General features: G+C 41.2%; 2 protein-coding genes across 5 annotated transcripts in view; one reads left to right on the top strand and one right to left on the bottom strand.

Moving 5' to 3' along the window:
- Nucleotides 1-203: 203 nt before the first annotated feature.
- Nucleotides 204-7,267, top strand: anp32b (acidic (leucine-rich) nuclear phosphoprotein 32 family, member B). Of its 3 annotated transcripts, none has more exons than XM_069529347.1 (7): nucleotides 204-1,248; nucleotides 3,649-3,798; nucleotides 3,898-4,020; nucleotides 4,798-4,990; nucleotides 5,095-5,219; nucleotides 5,299-5,365; nucleotides 6,550-7,267. In XM_069529347.1, exons 1-7 carry the CDS (start codon nucleotides 1,195-1,197, stop codon nucleotides 6,627-6,629), a joined length of 792 nt encoding a protein of 263 aa, XP_069385448.1. In that variant the 5' UTR covers nucleotides 204-1,194; the 3' UTR covers nucleotides 6,630-7,267. The 3 variants fall into 3 exon arrangements, with proteins under 3 accessions (XP_069385448.1, XP_069385447.1, XP_069385449.1); XM_069529346.1 differs by having other exon boundaries at nucleotides 914-1,248; nucleotides 6,547-7,267; XM_069529348.1 differs by lacking the exon at nucleotides 204-1,248 and adding an exon at nucleotides 2,729-3,158 and having other exon boundaries at nucleotides 6,547-7,267.
- A 3,712-nt stretch (nucleotides 7,268-10,979) lies between these two features.
- coro2aa (coronin 2Aa) overlaps nucleotides 10,980-27,505 on the bottom strand; it is a 31,939-nt gene continuing 15,413 nt past the window's right edge. For both annotated transcript variants that reach the window (XM_020101327.2, XM_020101328.2), the window contains exons 2-12: nucleotides 22,532-22,732; nucleotides 20,512-20,628; nucleotides 19,822-19,971; nucleotides 18,656-18,835; nucleotides 17,779-17,895; nucleotides 16,195-16,299; nucleotides 15,999-16,095; nucleotides 14,445-14,557; nucleotides 14,259-14,349; nucleotides 13,894-14,153; nucleotides 10,980-13,370 (exon numbers count right to left, since the gene is read on the bottom strand). In XM_020101327.2, the coding sequence (XP_019956886.2) occupies nucleotides 13,233-13,370; nucleotides 13,894-14,153; nucleotides 14,259-14,349; nucleotides 14,445-14,557; nucleotides 15,999-16,095; nucleotides 16,195-16,299; nucleotides 17,779-17,895; nucleotides 18,656-18,835; nucleotides 19,822-19,971; nucleotides 20,512-20,628; nucleotides 22,532-22,732 (1,569 nt within the window). In that variant the 3' untranslated portion in view covers nucleotides 10,980-13,232. The remainder of the gene's footprint in view (nucleotides 13,371-13,893; nucleotides 14,154-14,258; nucleotides 14,350-14,444; nucleotides 14,558-15,998; nucleotides 16,096-16,194; nucleotides 16,300-17,778; nucleotides 17,896-18,655; nucleotides 18,836-19,821; nucleotides 19,972-20,511; nucleotides 20,629-22,531; nucleotides 22,733-27,505) is intronic.

The following is a 27,505-nucleotide window of genomic DNA, read 5'->3' as shown; positions in this document are numbered from 1 at the left end:
TGAATTGTTGTACAAAGAAAGTGAAGTTTGAGAAATACCAAAGTAGATATCACAGTGCCATCTCCTGGTGTCCCCTCTAAACTACTAACCTCTGATATTAAACTGTACAAATACAATATACAGTACATTTAAAATGCACAAGGCTAAATATGGAGTATTTGGATAATAAGCCGTTGATGGCTGATAAAGTGGGTGCACACCATTTTCAGCTGGGTTGTTTGTGTATATCAGTCTTATCTTTACTTCATTATTGACCTCTGACATAAATTAATAACTTAAAAAAACGTCCTAAATGTCTTTGGTGATTTGTGGCTCTGAGCAGAATCAACGGCTCAGTCAGTCAACTTCTGCTTCAGGGCTCTGGTGTCTCAGGAAGTAAAGGGGGTTGTGGGGAGGAGGGGTACAGAGCCCAACCATATGCATTCACAATGCTCTCTTTACTGCAGACCAAATATACCCCTTCCAGCAGTGTGTCCATATGTCCCAACAAAAAACACAACGCAACACAGCAGGTGGTGTTTTTTAAGCAGTTTATTTAAAAAACAACTTCTCAGTGTCTTCATTTCCTGAACTGATATAAAATAAGACATTTTTGATTTGGAGGGCAACAGGTTTAAAAAAAAAAAAAAAACACAGAGATGATAGATTTTTTCTTTCTTCCCTTTAAATACCTAAACGGTGAATTTAGCAGCTATGACAAATAATAACGTTTTCAAACTGTGGAACTTCCAGTTGTGAGGCAGAAGAGTTCATCGTGTGACCGACTTTTTTTATTTTTTTTATTTCCGATGTCTAATTAGCTGGATGTTGTTTTTGCGTAAGATGCACACATGCCTCGGTTGGATAAAGGCGATGGGACAAAAAGGCTCCTGTCTCCACTTCGCATCGTACAGTAGTTTCCTCACAGAAACAAATTGCACCACAGCAGCTCTGTTTCGGGGCAGCGTCATGTTTTGTGACTGCAATGGCCCTGTGGAGGGCGATGGGCGGATCTGGACGCAGATGGCGCTGTTGGGCGTATATTTTGTTTCAGTCCCGTTTCCCTCCATGGTTGTCTCTCCTCTCTCCGACTAACTTGGCTTGGCTCAGTTCATTATACAGTCCTATATTCTCCCTCCATTAGGGCATCTCTGCCTTTGGACTGAAGATCCCAGCGAAACCCAGGAGAGAAAAGTTTCACTTGCACGGGGCGAGATGGAAATGAACAAGAGGATCCACTTGGAGCTAAGAAACAGGACACCGTCTGATGTGAGTCGTGCTTTTTTTTTAAAGAAACCAGCCCTTAGTTTTCTGGCTAGCCTCTCGCTAGCTAGCTTGCTACTTTTTTCTGCTTTGCGAGTGACCTGTGTGGCTAACGCAACGGTGACCACATGGGCTTCACGGTGGTGTTTCTCCCCCGTGATGGGCCGGAAAACAGTCGCACAACAAGCTTAACCCTCCACACTGGTTCGGATTGGGCGTAGAGGAGAAAAGCGAGATTCAATCGTTACTTTGAAGCGGCGATCCCCCCTCAGCTCGCTGGTATTATCGCAGTGCTTTAACCCTCCTCGCTCCGGGCTGCACACACACACAATTCAGCCCCACGGTCGGAGCACAATCTGTAAACTTCTTTCTTTCTTTTTTTTTACGCTGCTTATGTTAGCACATTTGCATCCTGCGCCGTGTTTGGCATTCACAGAGCGGTAGGTTTTACACAGACCCGTGGAAGCCATGTTTGCTGCTAGCATATCTGCTCAGACGGGGGCTGCTTTTCTTTTATTTCAAAATGCACTTTACAACTTCGAGGCGTTTGTGCGAGGGCAGCTGCTTTTGTGGCGTGTCCACTGGGGTCGTCGCCGATCACGGGTCGTGTCGTGAAATTTCCACGGAGCACGTTGATATCAAACGGCCACAATCAGCAGCGACAACAAAAAAAAAAAAAAAAAACACAGTCACTTGCTTCACGAGTCATCCATACCTTCACCACTTCTTCCAACCAAAGCCCGTTCACAATTCCGCGCAAACAAGAGCAGGCGGCCAAGTCTTCACGTAATAGCGATTTGTTTTAAAAGCCACGTTTAAGCTGTTGCTTGGGGTTTAAAAGGGGAGTGTGCGGCGGCAAATCCCCGAAAATAGCCTCCACGCTCCCGCAGCAGCCACGTTTACGGTTCGTACCCGCGCGTTTACGCCGGTGTTAAAATCACACACTTTTTAAATGAAGTCTGGCGGAGCGGGGATCATTCAGACACCAGCCTCCCAACTTCGTGTTTTTGTTCCCGCCATATTAGCCCCCGTCGCTAAACGGGGTCGTACACAACAAAATGTGCCGCGTGAAACACCGAAAACCCCGAAAACAACCATCCACCCTCTGAATAAACGTGATTAAACCTCGACTTGATGTCGCTTGTCGCTTAAAACAGCTCGATTGGTCGCCCGGCGGCCTGTGACCGGAGCAGCCTGCCTGAATGACACCGAGATCCGGTGCACCGCGCTTCATGCGTGGGCAGGGGGAAAACTCGACGGTCGGTGTTTCCCCCTGGACCCGTGCGCGAAATAAAACGATTTCCACACGGGAGATATTCATTCAGCACAGTGCAAGACACGACCATTACACTTTCTAAACATCACTTTTCGCCATGGAAGGTGTTCAGAGATCTGCATACTGTGTCTCGGGGATCGCCATGTTGTCATTCTGTCGTCTTTGAAGCTCTGGGAGAAAGGAACCGTCTCCATCTTTGTTTTTTTTTTCACTAAAATTTCCGCTCTCGACACATTTCCTTCGACCTGAAATCGACGTAGTTACCCCGAAACAAACTGGCGATATCGGCCATTCGCTCGACGACAAAGAGGATATTCCACTTCCCCCATGAAAAGCTGGTCTAACGGAGAAAAACAAGCGCTTCACTAAAGGGTGTATTCGCACTCCTTTCCGCTGCTGCTGGCTAATGGCGGCGGGCACACGGAGCCGTGGAGCTGCTCCTCTGCCGCACGGCAGCGTTTAAAAGGGGGCAATGGCTAGCCTGTAGCGAGCTAGCTCACAAAAATCATTGCATTTGTCATTAGTGGCTGCAGCAGCAGGTCATGAAGGAAGCTGCTGCTGCTGCTGCAGCTTTGCTCTTCCTCGTTTTCACACGAATCAACGTGTTGACTCGTCGTCCCCCGGACAGACGAAGCTCTCTGTGGGTTTTTTTACACGGACTCGTTTCCTCCATGTCGGTGTTTTACTGCTGAAATCGTGAATCTTTGACGTTTGACAGCAACTTTTTTTCGCAGCGTTGCTTTTTTTGTCCTGCAACCGAATTGCGCAACCGGTGTTAGCTTTAAGAGGAGACAGAAACTCCGCCTTCAGACTAGTTTTAATCATGTTTTACAACAAGGAGAAAATACCTTTACTCGCTTTGCACAACAACAACAACAACAACAAACCCCCATTAAAAAAAACCTCACACATTTTGCTCCTGTTGTTTGCCAACTTGTTTCCTGAGGTGTTTTACTTTGCAAACACTTTGCAACACACTGGGTGGATTAGATATTGTTGGATTATTATGAATTTGGAGTGTTTTGAGGGAAAATGCAATCATCAAATAACAGTTTTATAAACTGCATATAAGAAGGGATATTACATTTTTAATGTGACGTTATACTTTATTCTATCATTCTGTATTCCAGGTACGAGAACTCGTCCTCGACAATTGTCGATCACCTGAAGGAAAAATCGAGGGCCTCACATCAGAGTTTGTCAACCTGGAGTTCCTCAGTTTGATAAATGTGGGCTTAATGTCAGTGTCCAACCTGCCTAAACTAGGAAAACTCAAAAAGGTAAAAAAAAATATATGAATATATTTCACACCATGCAAAAGTTGAATTAAAAAAAAAAAGCGTTGCCTACAATAATCTCTCACTGTGATCTTCCCTCAGCTGGAGTTGAGCGACAACAGAATCAGCGGTGGCCTTGATGTTTTAGCAGAGAAACTTCCCAACCTCACACATCTAAACCTGAGCGGCAACAAATTGAAAGACATCAGCACATTGGAACCATTGGTATGCTCTCCTGTCTCCTTTGCTGTCATTTAGGGGAAACACTCGCCACGCGCAGGCCCCCCGAATGTCTACAGCATGTAACGCTTTGTGTTGAGTGGGTGCAGAAATTGTGCTTTTTGTTGTTTTATCTGATGTTAATGCAAAATAGTAAGACAAAGCTTTTTTAGCATTGAAGACATGATCTTGTGATGCACACAGCTGTACTACAGTAAATGAGATTACACCTCATCTGGCTTAACAACAGCTACGTTTCCGAATACTGAGTGACTATTTAATATATTTAGACAAAACATTTTAAATCAGTTCTTGTTATTCTCATACATTTGATCTTAAACTGGAACAAGTTCAGGACAGATCCTCATTATCAATTGTCTCCGTATTTAAAAATGATCATTATCATTATCAGGATAGCACATGAACAAAATATCCAGGAGACGTGTCATACAAATTCTTTTGTTGACGGGTGGAAGAATAGGAGATTTAGTAGTCTTTGTGTAAACATTTGAAAATACACTTTTTAGTCAAAGTAACCAGATGCAAAATCCAGTTTTTGTCTAATTCCGATAATAAAGTACATGTTTGTGACGTTGATGGAAGCATCGTAGTATTAAAATCCAGCAGTGCCCATCAGTAAGTATAAGTTGTTATACTTACTGATGGGCAGCACTGTCACTGGTCTGCTGTAACAAATCCCACAACCTTATATGCACATTTCAGCATCTAATATCACTAACTCAAGACACAGCATCACTTAACATCACTGCATTTAATCGACAGAAAAAACTGGCCAACCTGAAGAGTTTGGACCTGTTCAACTGTGAAGTGACAAACCTGAACGACTACAGAGACAGCGTGTTCAAGCTGCTGCCTCAGCTCACCTACCTGGATGGGTACGACATGGAGGACAGGGAAGCCTCTGACTCTGACGGAGAGGTTGACGGAGACGGCGTAGATGATGATGAAGATGAAGGTGAGAAGAATCAGTTTTAGCCCAGAGCAGCTGAAATGTTTTCACTTAAGGCAGTTTTAATTCTTTGTTCCATCTGTGGTTAACTTATTATTTTTCTATTACAGAGGGAGAAGAGGAGGAAGATGAGGATGGAGAGGAGGAGGACTTTGATGAGGAAGAGGAGGATGAGGAAGATGAAGAGGAGGTAGAAGGAGAAGAGGATGATGAGGAGGTCAGCGGTGAAGATGAGGTAAAAAAATGTTTATAAATATTTAATATGAATAATTTTTTATTATTTCTATTTTTAACTTGTAATTATTTTTACCAAGGAGGAAGACTTTGGTCAGGATGGAGAAGTAGATGATGAGGAGGATGATGAGGATGAAGATGAAGATGGTATGTACCTTCTCCTTAAAGAGCAACTATACACCCAGTTTTGGCTTGACGGGGGGGGGGGTATACCAAAAGTGCCGGCTATAGTCATATATATACTATACTATACTATATACTACTACTATACTATACTCATTACTGTCCTCAAAATAAAACATAATACAAGACCAGTTAAAGGTACAACATGATGTGAGAATGTTAATTGTGATATAAAATCAAACACAAGCATAACAAAGCTTGAAAAATATTAGTTCTGACGTTACAAAACAAAAAACTCTCTGAAGCGTGTTAAAGAAGTTTATCATGTCGGTACACTGGCACCTGTCATGAGGTGGGATATTGATACACATGGGGAGTAAAGGCAAAGAAGTAAATGCTGGTCAGAACACAGTGCATCACAGCTGTAGACCAGTTAGATTAACCATCCAGAGTGTGAGCATGGGAGTGACCACCCTGGACCAGGGAGCAATGGAAGCTGGCTTAGTCCGAGGAAACTTGTTTCTTTAGGTTTGGGGGCCTGGGCGTCATTTTTCTAGGGAGGTGAGGACAGCAGTATGAAGACGGCAGCCTGGCAGAGGCTTAGTGATGCTCTGGGCAATGTTGGCATCGATATTGCCTGTTTGCAGCAACAGCTTTCAAACCCTGCCACACTGCAAATCTGAGTTCCCCAGATCTCAATCTGATCAAGTAACTGGGATGTGCTGGAAAAACAAATTCAATATCTGGAGGCCAAACCTCGACACTTTAAGCTCATGCTTCTGATGTCTTGGTGCCTGAGAGTACAGGACATTGTCGGACGTCTTATGGAGTCGAGGTCTTTACAATATTGGCCAGGCGGTTAAAATGCTGTGGCTGATCGTGTATCTGACGCTGTTTATTTTGAGCATCTAATCCTGTAACATTATGACATGAAGGGACAGCAGAACATGATGTTTGAAATTCAGTAACACTGCATCCAGCTGATCATGTGGCACTTCTGTGACTGCAATGATTTGAAGTTAAAATTTAATAAAGAAAGTCAGGTTGATAATTGATTTATCCAAAAAAAACTCATTGATTCCAGCTGAATTCTTCTGGATTGTTGAAAGTAGTCTGGAGAAAATAACTTAAAATATGTCAGAATAATAATACAGTGCGTTGTCAGTTAAAGTCTTGTGGTCTTGATGAGTTGTTTTTGCTTCCAGAAGCAGAGGCTGGCAAAGGAGAGAAGAGAAAGCGAGACCCAGAGGATGAAGATGACGACGACGATGATGAGGACGACGATTGAGACGAGCAAAACTGAAAACAAGAGCCTACCGAGTTACCCTTCCTCCCTCACAAACCCGAACGTCCGCCCTCTTACAACTCGCACCGCCTTTGTAATCCACGTCTACCCCCCCCAGCTCTGAGCTCTTTTAATGGGGCAAGACTGTACCGGATGGGTGGGCCGAGTGGAGCTGCCCCCCCCTCAACCCCCTTCTTCTCTATCTTTTTCTCAATTTTTTTTTTTTGCCTCCCCAAATGGAACTGAGAGCCACCCAACACCCTCCACCTCACCCACCCCATGCCCCCCCGAGGTTCTCAGGCAGCCCACCACTCAGCATTCCACAATTTCACTGTCGACCCCTCTTTATGTATTCCCGTGTGAGAACTTTGGGACTGGTATCTAGTTTTGGGTCTGTGCTTTTAATATTTTGTTGGATGAATTATTTTTTTGTTGTTGGGTTTATTATTTCTCATTTTTTGTCTTTATTATTATTTTTTCTGTTCCTTATTTTTCCCAATAAAATTATTGCTATAGCAGCTGTGCAACCAGCGAGCCATGATTTTTAGTGTGGCCGCCTGTTGCACAAATCAAGGTTGTAGCTACATTTTTACTTTCTGTATGACAAAAAAAACAACTTTGTAAATAAAATGTTAACATTTTGTGCTTCTCCTCCTGCCTTGCTTTTGTCCCTAAATGACGTAAAGGGATGAAATCATACCGCCCCTGCTGATAAGCTCTGTGTTCTGCACAGTGACAGCAACCGTATATTACAGTCCACAGTCTAGTTTTACAGGTTAAGTTTAGATTTATTTATTTTTTCCTCCCAGTTGTTTGAAACCCAATAAGATTATTAAAAAAACAGCTCAAGATATTCCCACAAAACCTGGTGGAAGAATGCAGGAGCACATCTGGATCAGAGGGTGGATCCAGAAATCTTTTTTCATTTTCTTGAACTTTTCAAGACAGAACAGTTTTGTGGTATTTTCACTGATCCACCAGGAGATAATTCATGGATCATGATGAAAAGAAAATCAGGCATATTTAAGGAACTGATAAATGAGTGTGAAATTTGTGGTAGCTTGTCAGTACGTACAGAATGTGGAACAGCACTGTGGACGCCTTGTTCATTTCTTATCTTCATACAGATCCTTTCAAAATGAATCCTGTGGAAGAAATGGAGACAACATCAAAAGTATTTCTTTTAAAATACCTTTTCATTTTAGACTACTGTGAGGCCTTAGCCTGAATTAGCTAAATCAAGAGAGCATGTTTAAAACTTTGTCCTTTAGTATGAACTTCTCTCTTTTAAGTGACAGTTATTTAAAAACAGCAGTGGAAGATAAACACTTGATTTGGAAAAACTCAGTGTCAAACAATCATTAGCTTTGGTTTAATATGTTTACACTGGAATATAAGAAGAAATTAATCATTTCACAGCCACAAAGGAAAACTGAGCACTGCAGATTCCAGACACTTGCCTGATGGTGCAATGTCCACTGGGTCTGAGCGGTAAAGTCTTTCCAGGTTGTTGCTTTTGAATCCATTACAGGGATGAGGAGGAGAAACTATTAAGGAGTCCACATTTTCCACATTTTTGTCTGTACCATGAACCCACAGTGAATATTGTCAGGTTGGAGTTATATGGTTTAAACTAACCAATAACTAAAAGAACACACAAGCATGTGAGAAGTGTTTTAAGACTGAGGTGATAGAATACAAACCCGTTCTTGCAGAGTTTCCCTCAGGTAAAGGTGGCAGTGTTGTGTTGTCTGCAGTGTGCAACACTTTCTGTACCAGACTACATTTTACTTTACAGAAAAGGAATGTAATCCCAGGGTACCAAGCACAGATTAACATTAAATCCAGAAATGGCATCTAACTGTATTACTCAGTTTTTAAGAACAATTTATTTACAAGTGTTTCTGGCTGCTAATCTCAAGGCTGCAGGTTCAGTTAAAGCTCATAGTTACTGTGTATTCTAAACACAAGCCAGACAATCATGTACAGATGACAAATGTCTATTTTCACTCCAAACATTCAACAGTTAACTGAGGAAACTATTTTTGTAACTTAAGCAGCGAAAATCTGCGAAAATATCCATTTTTTTGTGCATTTTTAAAATGTCAGTTTATTTGTGGAAGTAACCTATGAGGGTTTACAAACAGACAAACAGGTTTCCCAAACAAGTTAATTATACTTTGTGATCAATACATATACTATTTTTACTATTGTTTTAAAAACAATATTAAAAGAAGTGGGATACCATCTTTTTCAGTTTCGCCAACAACATTTAAAAAACATCATTATCATCATTTGAAAAAGTCAGGCACAGCGTGGCCCAGAAGAACCCAGCCACAATCCAGATTGTTTATTAACTCAAACACTTCCAACACTGAATATTACAGCAGTTTAAGAAAAGATTGATTGTATTGTTCCAATTTGGTTATTTTGTGATGTCTTGTTATTGGCAACATTCATAACAGAGAATCATAATAATGATCATTTGCTGCATTGAACTATTACAGTTTTCTCCTAAGTAAATTCACTCAAACAAATCACTGTGATGATTCATTCGGAAAAAAAAAATCACCTTAGTGATTACTGTCCAAACTCCACACCAGTTTGTTTGTTGTTATGCACATAGTTTAGAATTTGTAGATCCTAAACCCAATCTGTGATGATGCACATGACGTCATAAAACTCCTTCATACAGCTGATTTCCTCATTACAAGTAAACCAATCATGAATCAACACACTGTGTTGAGACTATTCTTACTGGCTGGTGAGATGTAATTCCACCACACATATAACCTCAACCTGAGCAGGAGTCAGCCACAGGAGTAAAGCAGAACTATATCATTCTCAGAAGAAACTACTTGGACAGAGAGGGATAAGAAAATCTATGCTTTTTGGTTTGCTGCATAATTTGGAAATTGTAAAAACTATTAAGTTCTGTCAGTGAATAAGCCCATTTTTATCAAGATTCAGCCAATGTGTGTGTAATGTTGTGGCAGCAGTGAGACAGTGTTGAAATGGGAGCTGCTGCTGTCATTTATCCTGTGATACACTTTATTTCTTACAGGCTGAGAATGTTGTGAATTTGTGTTAAACTCTGCCTCAAGCACTGAACTCACTAACCTGGGATTGTTCTTTAAATGCACATGTTTTAAACAATTGTTTTTTCATTTGCTTTTTCCATGCAGGATTTTGAGCGGCAGAAATACCATAAAAATAAAAATATGTATATATTTATATTTAATATTATTATATGTATAATCTTTTTTAATAAGCAAACATCAATTTGGAGAAATTCTATGTAAAAAGTGGATATGCATTCGTAAACTAACTGCTCAATCAGATCCTTGAACTGATGTCGAAGCAGCAGTTGATGGTGGGAATGTGTGGAAACTTGTCCACTAACAGCAGCGCTGGTTGGGACTGACCCTGGCTGGATGACGCTGCTGCTCCTGCACAAACGCCAGAGATGAAGCTGTGCTAGAACTGTCCTGACAGAGGTCACAGGGGTCAGAGCACCGCTGCATTGAAATCAGTGTGTGTGTCGGTGTGACAGTTTCCATGTGTTACCTTTTTTTTTTTTTATATACAAGAGGCCAGATCTAGAATATCTATTGGAGCTTGTGCCTCTGACTACAATGCAGGCGTGGATACTGTGTATTCTCTCATCCTGTATCAGACTGGTTATCTACACTGTGTGACCTAATATGTGCAAACATTTCAGTGATATCTATGCATGTTTACAAGTCTATCAGCATATTCATTCTCTCAACCAGTTGGCGAGAAAGGGAATGTTGTTAAAAAACAATATCCAGGTCAAAAATCAGCTGCCTCAAACTGGTCCAACGGCACTTAAACAGAAACTATGAACACAATGTACAAGTCCCTTGAGGGAAAACATACTTCTACAAGCCATGGTGTTCACCAGCAGCTCAGAGTATATTGACTTTAACAATGTTTAACTGAGAGCCTGTTGTTGCTGCTTTAACAGATTTTCACTCATCTAAGTATTTAAAAACAGACACAGCATTTTTAAGTTTACTATCATAAGTTGTGAGATGTTAAATGTAAAGAGACAAAACCCTGCCCCTCTCTTTAAACTCATTTCTGTTCCACGAGCCTCACAGACAGTATATTTTCTCACAGAGTTTATTTCAAAGCTCAAATATTATACTGGGAATCTCTGTGCACCTTCCAAAAAACAATTTATCTTTTTATTTGTAATAGCAAGTAAATGTTGAGCTGTAGTTATTCAGAAAACATTACTTGGGCAGAATAATATCCACTAACTTGATTGTTTCTGAGCTTTTGAACATAAGGTTTTTATGAGCAAATAAGTAAATGAATGCACTGAGCTGTTGTTAAAATGATCCATTATTCTGAACATTTATTATTCATGTTATTGACTTAAAAGCTGAGCCAGAGTTCATTCGTCACAAGCTCCAATAAGCTGCACCAGGTCTACTCACAGACTTCTTCTGCTGGTGAAGACCACCGAAAGCTCCAGAGTAAGAGGATCTCGAGTGGAGAGAGATTTGTCAACGGAAAAGATCAATTCTGAATTTAAACTTTACAGATGAAAAGTGCACACACGCAGCCACTAGAATTATAACCCACTACATTTCTGTAAATGGTCAGCATACGTGCAACATCCAGAAGAGGAACATCAGCAATCTTACTGCAACACCAATAAACTGTTGCGATAAATATCTTGAAACCAAATAAGCACATAACGATAACAAGCTATCTCAGTTTCTATAAGTTACACCTGAACATGTTATTTTCAACATACTTATAAATGTTTTATATTTGTTAATTTCTCTTTTTCTGGTCTTTAATATGTCTGTTTTTTTTGGATACACCTACAGGATTACTGCTCAATTTGAATGTGCTCAGTGCATTGACAAAAAATGTTCTATTCATTTCTATTCTAGATTCTGCTTGACATGTGCATGTGGGGGAAATCACATCCTGTTCCTGTAAAACTGCATACATGTGTGATATTGATATATTTAAAATAACCAGGTCTGTTTTTGTTGTTGTTTTGTCTATTCATTGATTTAAATACAGTAAAAAAACTTCATCACAATGACGCAAAAATCACACAAAAACCAGATACTGCAGTAAAAGTGTCCTGCTAGAGGCGCTATGTCTGTACTTTGTGCTAAATGCTAATGTTAGCATGCAAATTAAACACAATGACAAAGGTAGTATGCAATATGTTCACCATGTTTTAAATATTCCATTAGCATGTTAGCATGCTGGGATACTGTAATCACAATGTCAATGCTAATACGCTAACGTTTAACAGGTTTATTGTTGTAACGACAGAACATTGGAAGCTGATGTCATCAGTTTGGTCCTAAACCATATTATTGGACAAAGTCTAAATTTGGACCTGATGATGTCACTAGTTACCAGATCACCAAAGTTACATAAATGTGTCCTGAGCAAGACCTCAACCTGTGATGAGTGGCAGCTCGTGTCTCTTACCGTTTCTAATCTTTATCTCCAGCAGACTGGTGATTTATTCAAACTCTACTGACTGTCAGAGAAATATTCAAACAGAAAACCCCAGTATATCATGTTATAGTTTTACGAAGGGCAGTAAAAAGGCACTCTGTGGGAAAACACATGGACAAACCAGAAGCTTTAAAGTGGTTCCGTTCTCTATAATGGCTTTAAACCTTTTCTTCACAGTGAGTTCACATCAGGTAAAATCAAGCAGCCTCTTAACAGTGTGTGTGCTGTATGTCCCAGAATTACAAACATGAATTCAAGATTGTGATTATTTGTTTTGTTGTTGACTGTATTTTAAAATAAATATAAAAGAATTAAGATCAAAACTGCTACATGGCATCAGTTACAGAATTGGCTTACACAATAGCTGCTGTGAAACATTGATTTTCAATATTTTTCCACTCATTCAGAAATAAAAGAAATTCCGCAAATAACGTGCAGCTCAATGGAACACCCGGGATCATGATTTTCTCATTCGTTTAGCTCACTCTCATCCAAGCACACATTCGGTCCAAACGTCTCCGAGACACCTCAGACCGTCTCCAGTTAACAGTAGTTTACATCATGGAAAAAACAATCACCAAGCGTAGAAAATAAATTCAGCGTCGTCATTACAATCACACGGGACGTCTGTTCCTGCCTGGCAACAACTTCCAAACTACACACAGAACAAGACAGCCACACCATTCAGTCGAACAGCCATTAACCTCTCAGCTACAAAGAGCATAAAAAAGCTAAAAAGTACAACACACTTGCATAGCTGTGGAGCGTACAAAAGAAACAGGGGAAAGGTCAAAAGGTGCAAAGAGTTTTTAAAACTTGTTTCAGCTGGGTAAGACTCAGTGTGGAAGTGTATTTACATGAACAAAGAATATGTGCATCTTGTGTAGAAGTGACAGAAAAGACAAAAGAAAGCAAAACACAAAGTCTAGGTTGGAATCGCCCCTGTGCTGTGAGTATGGGGTCTCGATCAGAGGGAAAGAGAACGAGTCAGGACCCTGCAAAAGAGTGCGGTGCCATCAGAGTAGGGTTAGTAAGTTTATATAGTGATGCATGTGTCCTGTGAGGAGGTGAAGGTGACTGCAGATCTTAAAGTGCGCTCTGAGGCTGGGTGTTTTTGATGTTCTTAATCTCCAGCTCCAGCTGCTTGATGCGCACGTCTCTCTGGTTGAGGAGCTCCCTCAGCCGCCGGATCTCCTCCTGCTGCTTGTGGAACTTGAGAAGCAACTGTGGACCAAACACAGGAACAATATATTATGAAGAGACACGTCCCGTTGATCTGATTTACTCATTAATGTCTCACTGCAAAGTGTCCTCCTACTGTCCCGCTGCCATACAGTAGTTATCAAGAGGCAAAGTTTTCTCAAAACTCATCAGCATATGAATCAGAATTGGCTTTATTGCCCAAGTATGTGCACACATACAAGGAATTGAAGTTTAAAGGTTCAGAGGTGTATTTACACAAAACAGACATACAGCCAGAAACAAGGAGAACAAAACTTAAATAAATAAGTTTAGAAGTGTTCGCTTAACAAACACGCCAAAGTCCCAGAACATTTTTTTTATTTTGGATCAAGATCAAAATGCTTCATCAACCCAAACACCCATCAATTAATAAAAAGTAGCATCGCCCTAAATCCTTGGAATATACAGTATGTGAGCGAACGTCAAAACTAAATAGTTGTACAAACTGTGTGATATAAAAGGAGAGGACGGCTCTACAGGTCGAGACACTAAAATTCTTCAGTACCTCGTTCTCTGTCCTCGGAGGAGAACAAAGTCCAAGGTCCTCTCCGTTGCTGACGGCCAGCCGGCTCCTGTCATCATCTCCGTTGCCGCTGTTCTCGTTGCCGTCTTTGGTTCCCAGTTGGCCCTGAATGTACGCCAGCTGCAGCATGCCCGGTCTGCTCTGAGACCTGCGAGAGTCCAGGGAATTTCCCATTCCTTTGCTCATCTCCGCGTACGACTCTGCTATTTGACTTCCAGGCTTCAGTGACATCAACACCGGGCCTGGAAGACGAAGAAGAGGAGGAAGATGAGATGCAAACCTGTACACATTGTCAGAGTATACAAAATACACATTATACACACACACATGCATGAAGGTGTGCAGACCTTTGTCGATGCCACTGAGCCACTCCTCTGCAGTCATGGCAGGCTTGTTTCCTGCTGTCATTGGATAGATGTCATCTTGATACGACTCTGACTGCAAACACAAACGACAGGATGGTTACACACTGACAACAAAGTAGTTTGTATTGAACCACAAACTGATGCTCTGGTGTGTCAGTGTACTCTTACCCTGCGGGGAACAATCATGGATAACGGCTCAATCTGACTCTTGATTGTCACTAGTTTGTAGAACCTGAACACCTCACAGGAGCTCACATCCAGGCCTCTCTTTGGCATCACACCTGGAGGAGAACACGTGCTGAGTAACCAAGGACGTTGAGAGAGAGTTGCCGTGAGAACAGTAGATGAATGAGGCCTCGTGCCACCAGATTTCTGCCAAAGGCTTCATACTTGTATAGGTTTGGTTGATGTCTATAATTCTTTATTTTCCCTGGGGGGTGTTCACTTTGATCTGAAGTAAGGTCCCCCAGGCTCCTTCTGCTTGGGGCCCCCACAGTCCCTTGAAACGCTCCTGTGAGGAACTATATTTTCTGCTGAACTACTGTGCTTTATGAAACCTGTCACAGTGAGATAAATCGAAACACCCGTTTAATACTGAGTGCTCTGCAGCAGAGATCCAGATTCATCAGACCTGACTGTGTTTTTCTTATTGTGAGTCCTCAGCAGAGTCAGACTGCTCCTCATGGCCGACAGGAGCTGAACCTGATGTGGTCCTCTGCTGTTCAACATGTTTAACATAAAGAGTGGTTATCAGAGTTACTGTAGCTGCCTCCAATCGGGACCCCCTGCTCTCACCTCTCTCATCAACAAAGTATTTCTGTCTGCAGACCTGCTGCTCACTGGACAGAATTCAGAAGGACAAACTCTACAGATTGTTGTGTGTGAAATTTGGGTGTAATGTGGTTGAGCTTGATTGAATTTACGGAGAGGTATTAAATCTATTGTGTGCCATTCTAGTTACAAGATGTTTTTAAATGACCACAATGATAGAAAGGAATCTAATATATAAAGGAATTTAAAAAAAACGCTGACATCATGCAACTTTTGATATTGCTAGCAGTCCATGTAAGTTCTATTAAGTGATTGTCCGCTCCTACAGAAACAGCAAATGGCCAAATAAAACAGAGCTGCTGCTGTCTCGTCCCACGCACAGTACATTTAGTTTAATATCCCATCCAAACCCTGTCTCTATTCTACTTCTACCTTCACCACACTCAGCAGGATGTTTGCAGGCTTCACCTCATGCTGCATCAGTTCAAGTGACGTACGACCTCAGTTTGATCACCTGGATCATCTATGCAAATATGGTCGGCTCATTTGCACAGCGACTTTGCTTACAGGTGCAGGAGTGTAAGCGCAGCCATGAGGCGTCGCTTCCAGACTGACATTGACAGGTTTTAAATGTCAAACATTTTAAATTAAGAGAACTAGAACCGCACTCAGAGACCACATACCTCCCCCAAGGCCCAACAGGCCCCTATTATTTAGGGATTCAAAAAACTGTTGAAATCCCCCCCCCCCCCCCTTGGTATGTTAAGGAAGTAAAAAAAAAAAACATTTCTGGATCCACTCCCAGATCTAATATTGAATGGGTGCTTCTCTGCAACCTTCCACCAAATTTTGTGGTAATCTGTTCAGTAGTTTTTGAGTAATGCCGCTAAAAAGAGACAAGTGTGTGTGTGTGTGTGTGTGTGTGTGTGAGTGAGTGTGTGTGTTCCTTACCCATTCCTTTCTGTGGTAAGTGTGAGCGGTACTCTGTTAGGAAGTGGATGTATGGTTTTTCTGAGCTGATCTCGTAGTACCTGATATTTCCATCGCCCTGACGAGACGCAGGAGAAACATTTGTACCATTAATATTCTTCAAAGTATTTTGTGTATGAAATATTCGCACAGTTTCTGGTTACTTTCAGAGACCCACCTTCCCAGCCACGTAGAGCATGTGTGTGTCAGGGTCATAGAACGGAAAGAGGACTCCTGATGAACCGTCCAAGTTCTCTTCTAACAAAGGCACAGACAGATCGTCCTATAGAACACAAAGATGAGCAGCTGGATGAAAAAACAACCCTGGAACACCAGCAGCATGTACAGCTCTCCCTCATATCAAAACACTGCATCATTTAAATCCATGTCTGCATGAGGAGCACTCTCCAGTGCAGAATTCAAAATACTGAGTGCTCAATCCCTAATCCATGCTTCAGCTGTAATCCTCCACCCACGATACACTCACACTGACCAAAACACAGCAGCCAGCTGCATCCACACACTCACACACCAACAGGTGAGATCAGGGTACTGACATAATCATGAAGAGAATAACTTTGGCTCCGCTTTAACTCAGGCTCTGTGAATCCATACTAAGCTATACTGAGGAGTGGTTGTCCACTAATTTGTCCAGTAGGTGGCGGAGCTGTGCATCAGAAGCTGGAAGCGTTCTGCAGCATCTTAAGAGTCATACATCATCAGAGTAAAGGAGGAATTAGGTCATTCATTTAATTACTCCATTACAAGTTAAAAGCTCTGTATTTAAAGTTTACCTAATTTAAACCAGAGAAATACTATCAGCAAAATACACTTTAAAAGAAACAAGAGTACTTCCTCAGCTCAAATAATGGCTCATGTGACTGATATATAATTATAATTATCATTATTCTTTTTTGAGACGTATTGAATAATTCCCCAAAAAATTCGAACCTCTGAGTGTGACAAACTGAATCTTAACACTCAGCATTATTATCTTCATGGAGGAAGTATTTGTCACAGGACTGTTCTATTTGACGTCACTGGTTTAGAAGATGAGTGTTTATGTCTTTTTTATCTTTGTCCTGACTCTCTGATGCTCAGGGGTTTTAATGGTGTGGGTGATGAAATAAGGTCATGATGTAATAAAGTGACGACATCGTTTGGTCGGTTGATTTAGCTTCTATGTGGGTCGTACAAATGTGCATCTGTAATAAATACATCTCTGCAGAAAGAGATGCATAAATAAGGAGGGCAGGAAACATATTCAGTAATTATTAATGTAGGTGTAGCCTGTACCTACTGCAGATATCGATTATGTGTCGAAAGGAGTAAAACAACCATCAAGAATGTGAGTTTTCAATATTTTAGTAGCTAGAGAATGTGTCAGTGTTTTTTCTCTTTATTGTGAGACACATTTTCTGATCAAGAAACGTTTAGAGAGGAAATAAAGAAACTCTGATTCACCACAACAAAATATTTGTTGAAGTTCATTCTGAGTTATAGGAACAAATGTGAGAAAATGACAAAACTCAAACATCCATTTTCCTGCTTTTTCACTGTTCAACCGTCTTCAGTGAATAGACGCAGAGCAAGAGACGCAGCTCAGGTGTCGTCACGTCACCTGAACCTCGGTCGTGTGATCCAATTCGATGACACCTGCTCCAGCTCCATTCTCTGATTAAGACTGTGGAATCCAGTAAGTGGATCTTTAGAGGGAGATGAGGTTATTTTGTCACAGAGAAACTTCCTGTATTGCTCTTACCTGATCCCACAGAGCGATCTGTCGTTCGTTCCAGCGTGAAACCCCTGATGTGAGCAGCATCTTCAGGTTGCCCAGGATCAGCACCTTGCTGGCTCTGTGCGTCTTGCAGTTGGCTTCCTGCAAACACAAAAACACACTCATCAGAACATACTAAAAAATCTAGTTTTTAATATTATCGCACTGTGGTGAAATGATTCTTATTTGTCCACGTGTGCTGGTTTGACAGACAGCAGGAGTGAGAGCAGACGAGTGTGTGAGTCATTGGCTGCTGATCCAGAAGTCTGTGGAGTTATGCTGAGGCCAGTCCAGCCCAGAGGTGTCAGTTTTGGCTGTGTGGTGCTGGATGAGTGCCTGGGTGTCCTGGCTGGGAGGAGGAAAAGTAGCAGGCAACTTCCACTTACGCAACACTGAATGTTGTACGACTGTACACCACAACTCAGGCTCATGGTTTCCAGGTTTTATTGATTTAAAAAAATTTAAATTTGTATCAACATTTGCAAAGAGACACATTTCCTTTTTTTTTTGCTGCAAACACAACTAAGAAGTCCTTAAGTAAATTCGAAATCAAAGCATCTAAGAAAAGTCCCGAAGCTAACACAAAAACAAAAATACTTTGTATAATGAATAAACAGAGATACATTCCTTGTATTTTAAAATAATAAAAAAAAAACAAAAAAAAACAACAATGAGAACTGAATTTATCGGTACTTTACATAGGCTCGCTCAAACTGAAGTAACATTATCAAAACAAGAACAATGTATTTCCTTAAATTGTTATTGCAGAATTGAATTGACTTAATCCAGGTCAAGATACAAAGAACATAAATGCAGACAAACACAAACACGTTCACACACACACACACACTCTGAGCATTACCCGCAGTAGGTTTCCTGAGCGCGGCTCCATCAGTCGGACCTTCCTGTCCTTGCAGCTGGTGGCGAGGAGGCTGCAGTCCGTGTTGAACGACATGGAGAGGATCACGTCTGTGTGGTGGCTGATGGTCCGCATGGGGTTCTTGATCACCTGCTCTGGATAGTCCAGGTTCCAGATCATAATCTGGAACACACACACATATACTGTGTGAAGAAAAATCTCACACGATAGAGTTGCATTTAAAAAACATTTCATGCATACATGTTCTTATTAACGGAGTTTGTTGAGGAACGAGTGCAGCAGGGATGCTGCGTTGTTTTCACAGTCGACACCATGTTTGACACACAGAGCATTAAAGCTCATAATAGGATCAGCCCGGAAACTATTAACACAAGAAGAACTGTGTGAATATTCTGTTTCTTTACACCTCCAGCTGCCATCGCTGGTGTTCGACAATAAATTACTCGGTGACAGTCCTGGGAAGTGTGATGCTAACCTCCAACGCATCAACACAACACAAAGGCACCCCCGCTACAAGAACACAGTCAGTGCTTCAGAGTGAAAATGAATTTATGAGGTAGAAAATGCTTGTGATGCTTTGTATAGTATTAACTACTGATGGTAGCTGTGAAGCTGCTGAGGAATAGGCTGCTACAAACAGCTTTGGCTGCATTGTATTATATATGTGTTGACAGTATATGTCACAGCTTTGATGAAAGTTTCCAACACGCCAGATGCAAAACTGAAGACTACAAATATCTGAGGATGAAAGAGATTCGAAAGCCGTAAGTTCAAGCTTTGATCTTGAACTTTGAAAAATACAACAATGTGGTTTTTTGGGGTTAAATATAATTTTGATTCAGTTCTGGAATAGTGTTGAACAAAATACTTCTTTTCATTTGTACTTATTGTAAGTCGCTTTGGATAAAAGCGTCAGCTAAATCAAATGTAATGTAATTTTTAATTTTCATATATATTTTGATATTTGGGGTCTTAAAGTCTTCAGATTTTATATTTTCAGATTGTTTTAAATCTTATTTCTCCTTTTTAAATCTAGTTTTTCACTTTCAGATCGTATTTTGGGGGCGTGGCATCAACTGAGAGTGACAATCATTTAAATAGAAAAGCCTTAAAGTCTGCGTTAGGGTTAGTGTGTATGTTTATGTTACCTTGTAGTCGTAGCCTGTACTAAAGAGGATGTTGTTCGCCGTTGGGTGCCACTCAATGAGGCTCACTCTGCGACTGTGACCCTGCAGCTCCTTCCACGGTACTGTGATGTTCTTCATCAGACCATGAGCAGGGATTTCCCACACCTTCACCTGTAGACAGACAAAAACACACACACACACACACACACACACACACACACACACACACACACACACACACACACACACACACACACACACACACACACACACACACACACACACACACACACACACACACACACACACAAAATACCAAATTAAAAAACACAACCAAAAGCCAGAATCAGTCTCAGAACACCTCGGGAGTTGTGTAAAACAGTCAGTGTGGAAATAATCCCAGGATGTGCAGTCGACTGCGGATGGTTAATAAAAGATGTAGCCTCCAAAACCCTGTTTGTAAAATAATAATAATGGCTTGAAGTTATGCAGCGCCTTTCACGGGACCCAAGGACCAAAATTAGTTTTACAAAGTATGTGGTAGTGTGTTGACTCTTTCTCTTTCTGTCTTCAGAGATTCCATGTCAGGGATGAGGAATGACTCCTCATTAAACTATTCCAGGGCAAATGATAACATGTCAGTGTGTGTGTGTGTGTGTGTGTGTGTGTGTGTGTGTGTGTGTGTTTGTGTGTGTGTGTGTGTGTACAAACCGTCGAGTCCTCGGAGGCGGAGGCGATGCAGTAGTCATGGAAGGGATTCCACTTGATGTCTAACACGTTGCCTCTGTGGCCTGATACTCTGGCTTGGTGAGGGTCCACTTTACCTGTCTGATAGAAAAAAACACAGATAGTATCAGTAACACTTTACTGAAAACCACTTTATTAGCATTTATAAGCAGAATATTAATATGTTATATATGCTTGATAAACAACTATAATGAGTTTATATAATTCATTTCAATTATGTGTATATTATAAATGTGTTTTGTTTCTTATTGACCCAGTTGGACCTATTGTAACGCGACTAGGCTGCTGTAAAACAGGCATTTCTCTTATTTACACTCCATGTATGGGCATGCTGCTCCTTTGTGTTAAAAGGCTTTTACTACCTCACTACAAACTTTCTAGGAATTAAGAAAGACAACCTGTAAACTCTACTTTTACCCAAATGGTTTCCGTCCCTGTGAGATAACCACCTGAGAGTAAACTTCACACAATAAAAGCTAACCTGCAGTAAACTTTGGAGTTTAGAGGATAAAGGAAATCCATTCATTTGGTGCAATGTCTTCTTTTCATATCAGCAGATTAAAACAGGGGTTTGACCTTTTTTTTTTTAATGGGATGTCTTTTGAAATAATAATCTGATTTTCTAGAGATCTGGGCTAAAGCAGAAGCATAGACTGAACATACACAGAAGGGAGGAGATTGAGGAAAAGAAGAGAACTAGTGTCTGGATGATGGTGGACTTCCCCTAATAATTTATGAGTGTTAAAGACAGATGCACCAAACAGGGGAGGTAGATAATCATCCATGACATTAACATTTGTGACACACGCCGTGATTATTGAATGATGAAAAGTCCTTGAGTGTTGCTGAAGATTTCTGCCTCAACAAGACGTCTAATTACACTGTTTGTACGGACAGAGCCTTCTTTCAACTGACACACACACCTGCAGGCTACATTACTGTGCAGGTCGTAAGGCGTGTTTGGAAAGGGGGGGGGGTGTGATATAACCACTTTCTGTGCTTCCAGCCAACATGAAGCAAACACAGGTAACTGGAACACAGCACGTCTTTTGTCACATTTATGAGTTTTAACGACTTTTCTTCACAGAACAATAGCTTATCTGTGAGTACACAGACACACACACACACAGGTGGGATGTGAAGGCGGTTGGAGGGGGTTGCTGAAGTTTCACCACCTCGAGACAGTGAAAGGAGGCGAAGAGGGGGTCGTAGCATGAGTTATGTCATTCCTAAGCACATATGCAATTCTTGCCCATGCCAGGAGGGTTGGCGATTACTCACAAAGACGATTTAAAGGACGGAGACAGACGGAAAGAGGGAGAAAGTTGGGAGAGGTGTTCAGCTTGATGAATCACTCTGAAGATATACAGCGGGACTGTACATCGGACCGTCACTCGGGTGCAGGGGTCTGGCTGAGTTCATTCACAGATCAGTATCATCACTGACACCAGAAGATGGGAAATTATGTCGAAATAATGTTTGGAAAAGTGTCTGAGGAATCACATGTAAGCTGAGGTTGGTGAGGGAGATAAGTGTGATGTTTAGGTAACAGTGAATGAGCTGCCGGGGGGGTTCCTGGTATTCAGACGTTCTTTTGGCTTCACTGCGGCTGTGCTATTTATATTCTGAGAGCTGAGCTGTCTGCTCCAGGTGTGGTGTGTCGAGACTTAGACCATGACATATGCACAGGACAAAGCATTTCAGCCCGGCTAATAAATGAAGAACGATTTTCATGTCCGCCCAAAAAAAAGCACAGCTGTCCAACAAAACGGCACCATCGTCATTTTAAAGTTGTTTTGTTTTATTTTAATTAAATCAAGTCTGACTTTGACCTTAAGTCATTTTCAGTTTCAAAGGAGGATTATTTGAATAGTTTTGTACTAACCAGTCAAAGAAGTGCAAGTTTATCAAGCAAAGAACCATTTCTGGCCTATTAAGGCTCATTTATACTCGAAGCTTGTTATGTGTACAGACACATACTCACATGATGGATAGGCAGGACCAAGAAGGCCCCTCCCCCGGCACACTCAGTGATGACTGCCAGGAAATGTGGGTTGACAGCACAGAAGTGGTTGTCCTGGACGCTGCGTGTGATTGGCACACCATCATAGCAGTTCTCCTTGGTGGCGGGCTTACCGAACACGTGGCGGAACTTGGAACTGCGGTACTGAGGACGCCATGACATCTAGAGAGAGAGAGAGAGAGACAGGCAAAGATAGGTCAGTCAAGGAGAATCATCCATTTCACACATCATGGCGACAGGGCTTTTTATTAACAGTCCTGCTTCTTTCTCCAAAGCAAACACAGCAGGGTAATAGTAGATGTGACCAGTTCTGCAAAACATGACCAGATACAACATAATGAAGAAACTAATAATGGAACAAAGTGTTGTGCCTTAATTTGTGGGGAATTGGTTCCCATTCATGTGGATAGTGTTCCTCCAATGATTCTTATATTTCCTTTTTTGTTTGATGCTAGTTAAGTTACCATATTCATCACATTAATAACCAGTTGTCAATCCGAATGTAATATACAGTACAATATGTTCAGGACTGACTGTTTAACTCCGCCTCATACCAGAAGTACTCTTTGTCTAGTGGTGTTCCACAGGGCACAATTTCAGGACCATTATTATTCCCATTTCTTCTCAGTAACGTAAATTTTGCTTATTCACAACATAATTTTTAGATTCTTAATATTCGTTGTTTTCCAGATTAACAAGAACGCAGTACAACCATCACAGAGATAAGTCTGGCAGTTCCAGGTCAACACATCTGTTTATCTGACACAATCATTTATGGTCAGTGCAATGGATTTTAATGCACAAATGGAAAAATCATTCAAGCAGAGACACTTGTGAATTATATATGAGGTGGTATATGTTAACATGTGTCCAGGGAGCATCATAGGTACTACAGCACAACGCTACTGACAGAGTTAGCATCTAGTGTCATTATTATATATAAGATTATAAGAATTACATGTCAATGAAAGAATTAGACACCAGATTGTGCTGCATCATCACATTTTACATTCAAGTAAGGGATTCTGAAAGTATGAATTTCATAAAGGTGGTGAAAACAGCTTCTCGGGGGAATAAAGAAGAATAAAGAGGCTGAGGTGATGATGATGATGAATTTGCTTGTTTGGGGAAACAGAAGAGGCTTTAAGAACAGATCGATCTAAGAATGTAAATGAGATAAGGTAAGCTATGGAGTCACTGTTCTAATCCCATATTAGATCATTTGTTTATGTGCTGAACATATAATAATGGTTTGTCATTATGTCTGTGCTACAACCAGACGGCTTAATTTAGTCTTTACAGACTTTTTGTACTAAATCGGTTGTTTTGTCGTCTCAATCAAGAATATTATACATAATGAAAAGGAAGAGGAAGGCCTGTGAGACTTCCCAAATCTTCAGTCTCTTTCTGGCCACTTTCCTTAAGCAAGTCAACGTACATGTAATTATTGTGAGAGATAAGTGGCTCCGGTCCACAGGGACGAGGCCCGGCCAGCCAGCATGTCTGCTCTGCCACTCTGCCTGGCTCCCTGCTTGCCTGCTGCACGGTCATTACTTATGAATTAGGGGAGGAGAAGGTTGATAGACAAAAAAATGGACCCGAACAAGGACGAGGCGCAGAAACAAAACATCAAGAGATACAAACCCATCGCAAGTTTGTGTTTTTTAAGAAATCACAGATCACCCTAAACAATGCTGCCCCGAAAAGCAATGACCCTGTCCGCCTGATTTCTGTGGGCTGCCCACTGGTGATTCAGATGATGGCAAAATAAATACAACCAATCCACAGTGAGTGGAGTAAAAATAGCTGTAGTCGGTTAGCACGATGCAGGCTGGCTGCAGCAGAGCTGAGCGGAGAAACGGAGGAAAAACGTCTGGTATAAAAAGCTTCTTTTAAAAAAAAAAAAAAGGAGAATTACAAAGTAACAGAAATGGACGGATGTCTCTGCAGCTCAGTTTTCTCCTCCTCCTCTCAACTTCTACCCTCAGGCCATCGTGAAGAGCTGTCACACAGGAATGTTTCCCCACTTGACAAAGAGCTTTGTTAAGCTGCTCAGGTGTTTAAGAGTCTGACTCTGTCACGTCCATATGATCCTCTGAGCGAGCAGTGTTCACTCGTTTGAATTGGGAACCACAGGACAAATAGGGACCTTGTTTTTATCAATTATCAAAAAGTTAACCTTTTATTTTTGTGGTAATCCAATTATCAGTTCTGCTCAGGAACACGTACCTCTTCATGTATACTGGACTCTGAAATATATTCCTATTTAGCGATTAGTGTAGTTGTGCACAGTCAAATTTCTTTGCTAAACTATTAGTGATGTAACGCAGAATCACCAACTCACATTCCTGATCATTATCATCCATTTGTCTCTGTATAAGAAAAAATACCTTCTCTGCTCAACCATGACAATAGTTTACAGTAACTTCCTCATAGTTTCAAAAAGTTCAATTGCCTGTTTTTGTCCTGTGCGTAAGTCAACATTCAATTTCCCCCCAGAGGGATTCATAACGTATCTTGTATCATATCATCATTTCGTATGCGACTCATAGAAACTTGAATGTGTCGACAACAAATAAGGCTCACACCCACAAAGGCATGAGATGAATCAACCGGCTGAAAGACATGAAATGTTACTCACTCTTTATTTCAACATTTAACAATTTGCATGCATCACCCAGTGGGTGTGCATTTTTGTGCTCTCAGTAAGCTCCATGCAATTACAAGCTGGAGCACATCTGGGCAGATACAATCAGCACTCGTGTTTTGCTGAGGCTTACAAGACCAGAGGAAGACGCTTCCAGGGCAGAAAAGCTAAGACGTCTTGTCACATCTAAAGCAGGTTGTAATCAGGCCATTGGCAGCTTCCCCTCAGCTCTGTCTGCAGCAGGTACACAGCGGGCTGCATGGTGGGCGGCCTGTCTCTCAGCTCCTCGCAGAGCTGATGATGAAAACACTGATGTGGCTATTTTTACACCGGTTTCTGCTGATCAAAAGACAGACTGAGACATTCACTGACAGCTGGAAAAAAATTAGAGCGGGTTTATTTCACGAGGACTTCTGTGACAGGCATTATGTCTCGCAAAACAAACAAAGGAGATGTAGTCATTTTGGTGGGAGGGAAATTTATTTAAGTGCGCAACCAGTGAGTCACAGCAGCAACCTCAATAAGGGGGCAGTAAAAAACAGTCATAAAACTAAACTGAAAACACAGATATGATGTTTAAAAAAAGATATATCGTACATCTGGTTCGCTCAGCCAGACGTCTTGTGTAGGTGTGTACTTGTGTGTGTGTGTATTTGAACGTAGCATTCACCGATCTCTTACAGTCTGTCTTAGAAGCACCTCATAACTCATAAACATGCACACCAGCAGCCACTCCTCTCGCTCTCCACTGTAGGAGGGGGAGTTCAAGGTTTACTTACTGGTGTCAAGATATCTGTTACTCAAGCAGCATCGGGCCCGAAGCTACGAAAGAACGAAGCACAGAGAAATCTGCTAATCACAACTCTCCCGCCAATTTACCAGACCTGCCTTTGTTTGTCCGGCCCCTTTTTCTCCTAAAAATACTGACCCTGTGACACAGGGCCTAATTCAAGAGTCCACTATCTGCTTTCCCTGCTTTCTCGAGCTGTACGTGTTATATTTTGTAAACGCTCACTGTGAAATTCAAGACGAGGAATGTACAGGTGTGAACATATGCCGAGGCAGTTAATGTGTTTGTGTATTCATTGTGTGTGTGTCTAAGCGAGTGAGACACGAGACGGTCTGATATCATACACAGATGACAGCTTACAACCTCTGTCTTGTAATAGGATAACTGCCAGACTGGTAATCCAATAGCTGCACATGTGAATGAGTACGAAAGGATAAAGACAAGCTATGGCCGTGTGTGTGTGTGTGTCACTCTGTTTACCTGGAGAATCCCTCAGCTTCACATGCAGTCTATACAAATGTGGTAAAAACTATTCTGAACAACAACGTGAAAACTGAATTTAGTCTCAGCATTGACAATCCGATCTAACCCCCACGCCGACATCATAGTTTCTCAAAACTATTCGCGGGCATCAGCTTCAAAGTCCAACATGTTTACATATTCTGCATAACTTTGTTTCTTTCGTCGTTTCTTTGAATGTCCTGCAAAACTTTTTAGAAGAGCAGAGATCCACATGTGTACATTCAGGTTTTCTCACAGAAGACCAGTATTGTGTGTGGGTGTTTTACAGGGATAAAAGAGAATTAATGATTAACGAACACAGGAGCCTGATGGGCAGGGTGTGGATCATTTAATGACACCAGTCACCAGATGGATGAAAGAACTTCACTGTGGGATTTACAGTTTACTTCATTAATTGTTATAATTTCGTAGTTCATCTGGTTTTCTTTATATTTTCTGATTCCATAATTTGGAATGAGAGGCAACCTCATCTATACTGTGTTTACAACATGTCTAACATTTGATAAACAAACCAAAATAAACTGGTAGATACAAATGTTTTGTTTCTCATTTCAAGGAAAAGGTAGAATTAAAAGCCTTGAGTTAGTTTTGCCTCCACCAACAAGTCATATCACAGGAAATATGGTCACTATACTAAAATATCTATCTCTAGATAATGACCAGAACAGTATTTGATAAAAAATTTCATCACTGTATCACTGTGTCCAAACAGTCTAAAAATGGTCATACTTAGAGTTACTTACAAAATGTGTTTTGTGATGTCAGAGTGACCTTTGACCTTTCAACCAAAATGTTATCAGATCAACCTTGAGTCCAAGTGAGTGTTTGTACCAGACGACCAGCAGGCCAACGGTTGAGCCTGATTTTCTGAAACAACTTTAAGTACGATATGTTGAAACAGGAAGTTGGTTTGAGCAATAATCTTGCTTTTGTTTGTCTTTCAACTAAAGTTACTTAACCTGGGGGTTAATTTATT

Source organism: Paralichthys olivaceus, chromosome 8, assembly GCF_024713975.1.
Source record: "Paralichthys olivaceus isolate ysfri-2021 chromosome 8, ASM2471397v2, whole genome shotgun sequence".
Classification (NCBI taxonomy): domain Eukaryota; kingdom Metazoa; phylum Chordata; class Actinopteri; order Pleuronectiformes; family Paralichthyidae; genus Paralichthys; species Paralichthys olivaceus.
Note: the sequence above shows the minus strand (reverse complement) of the source record. Positions and strands in the feature narration are given on the sequence as shown.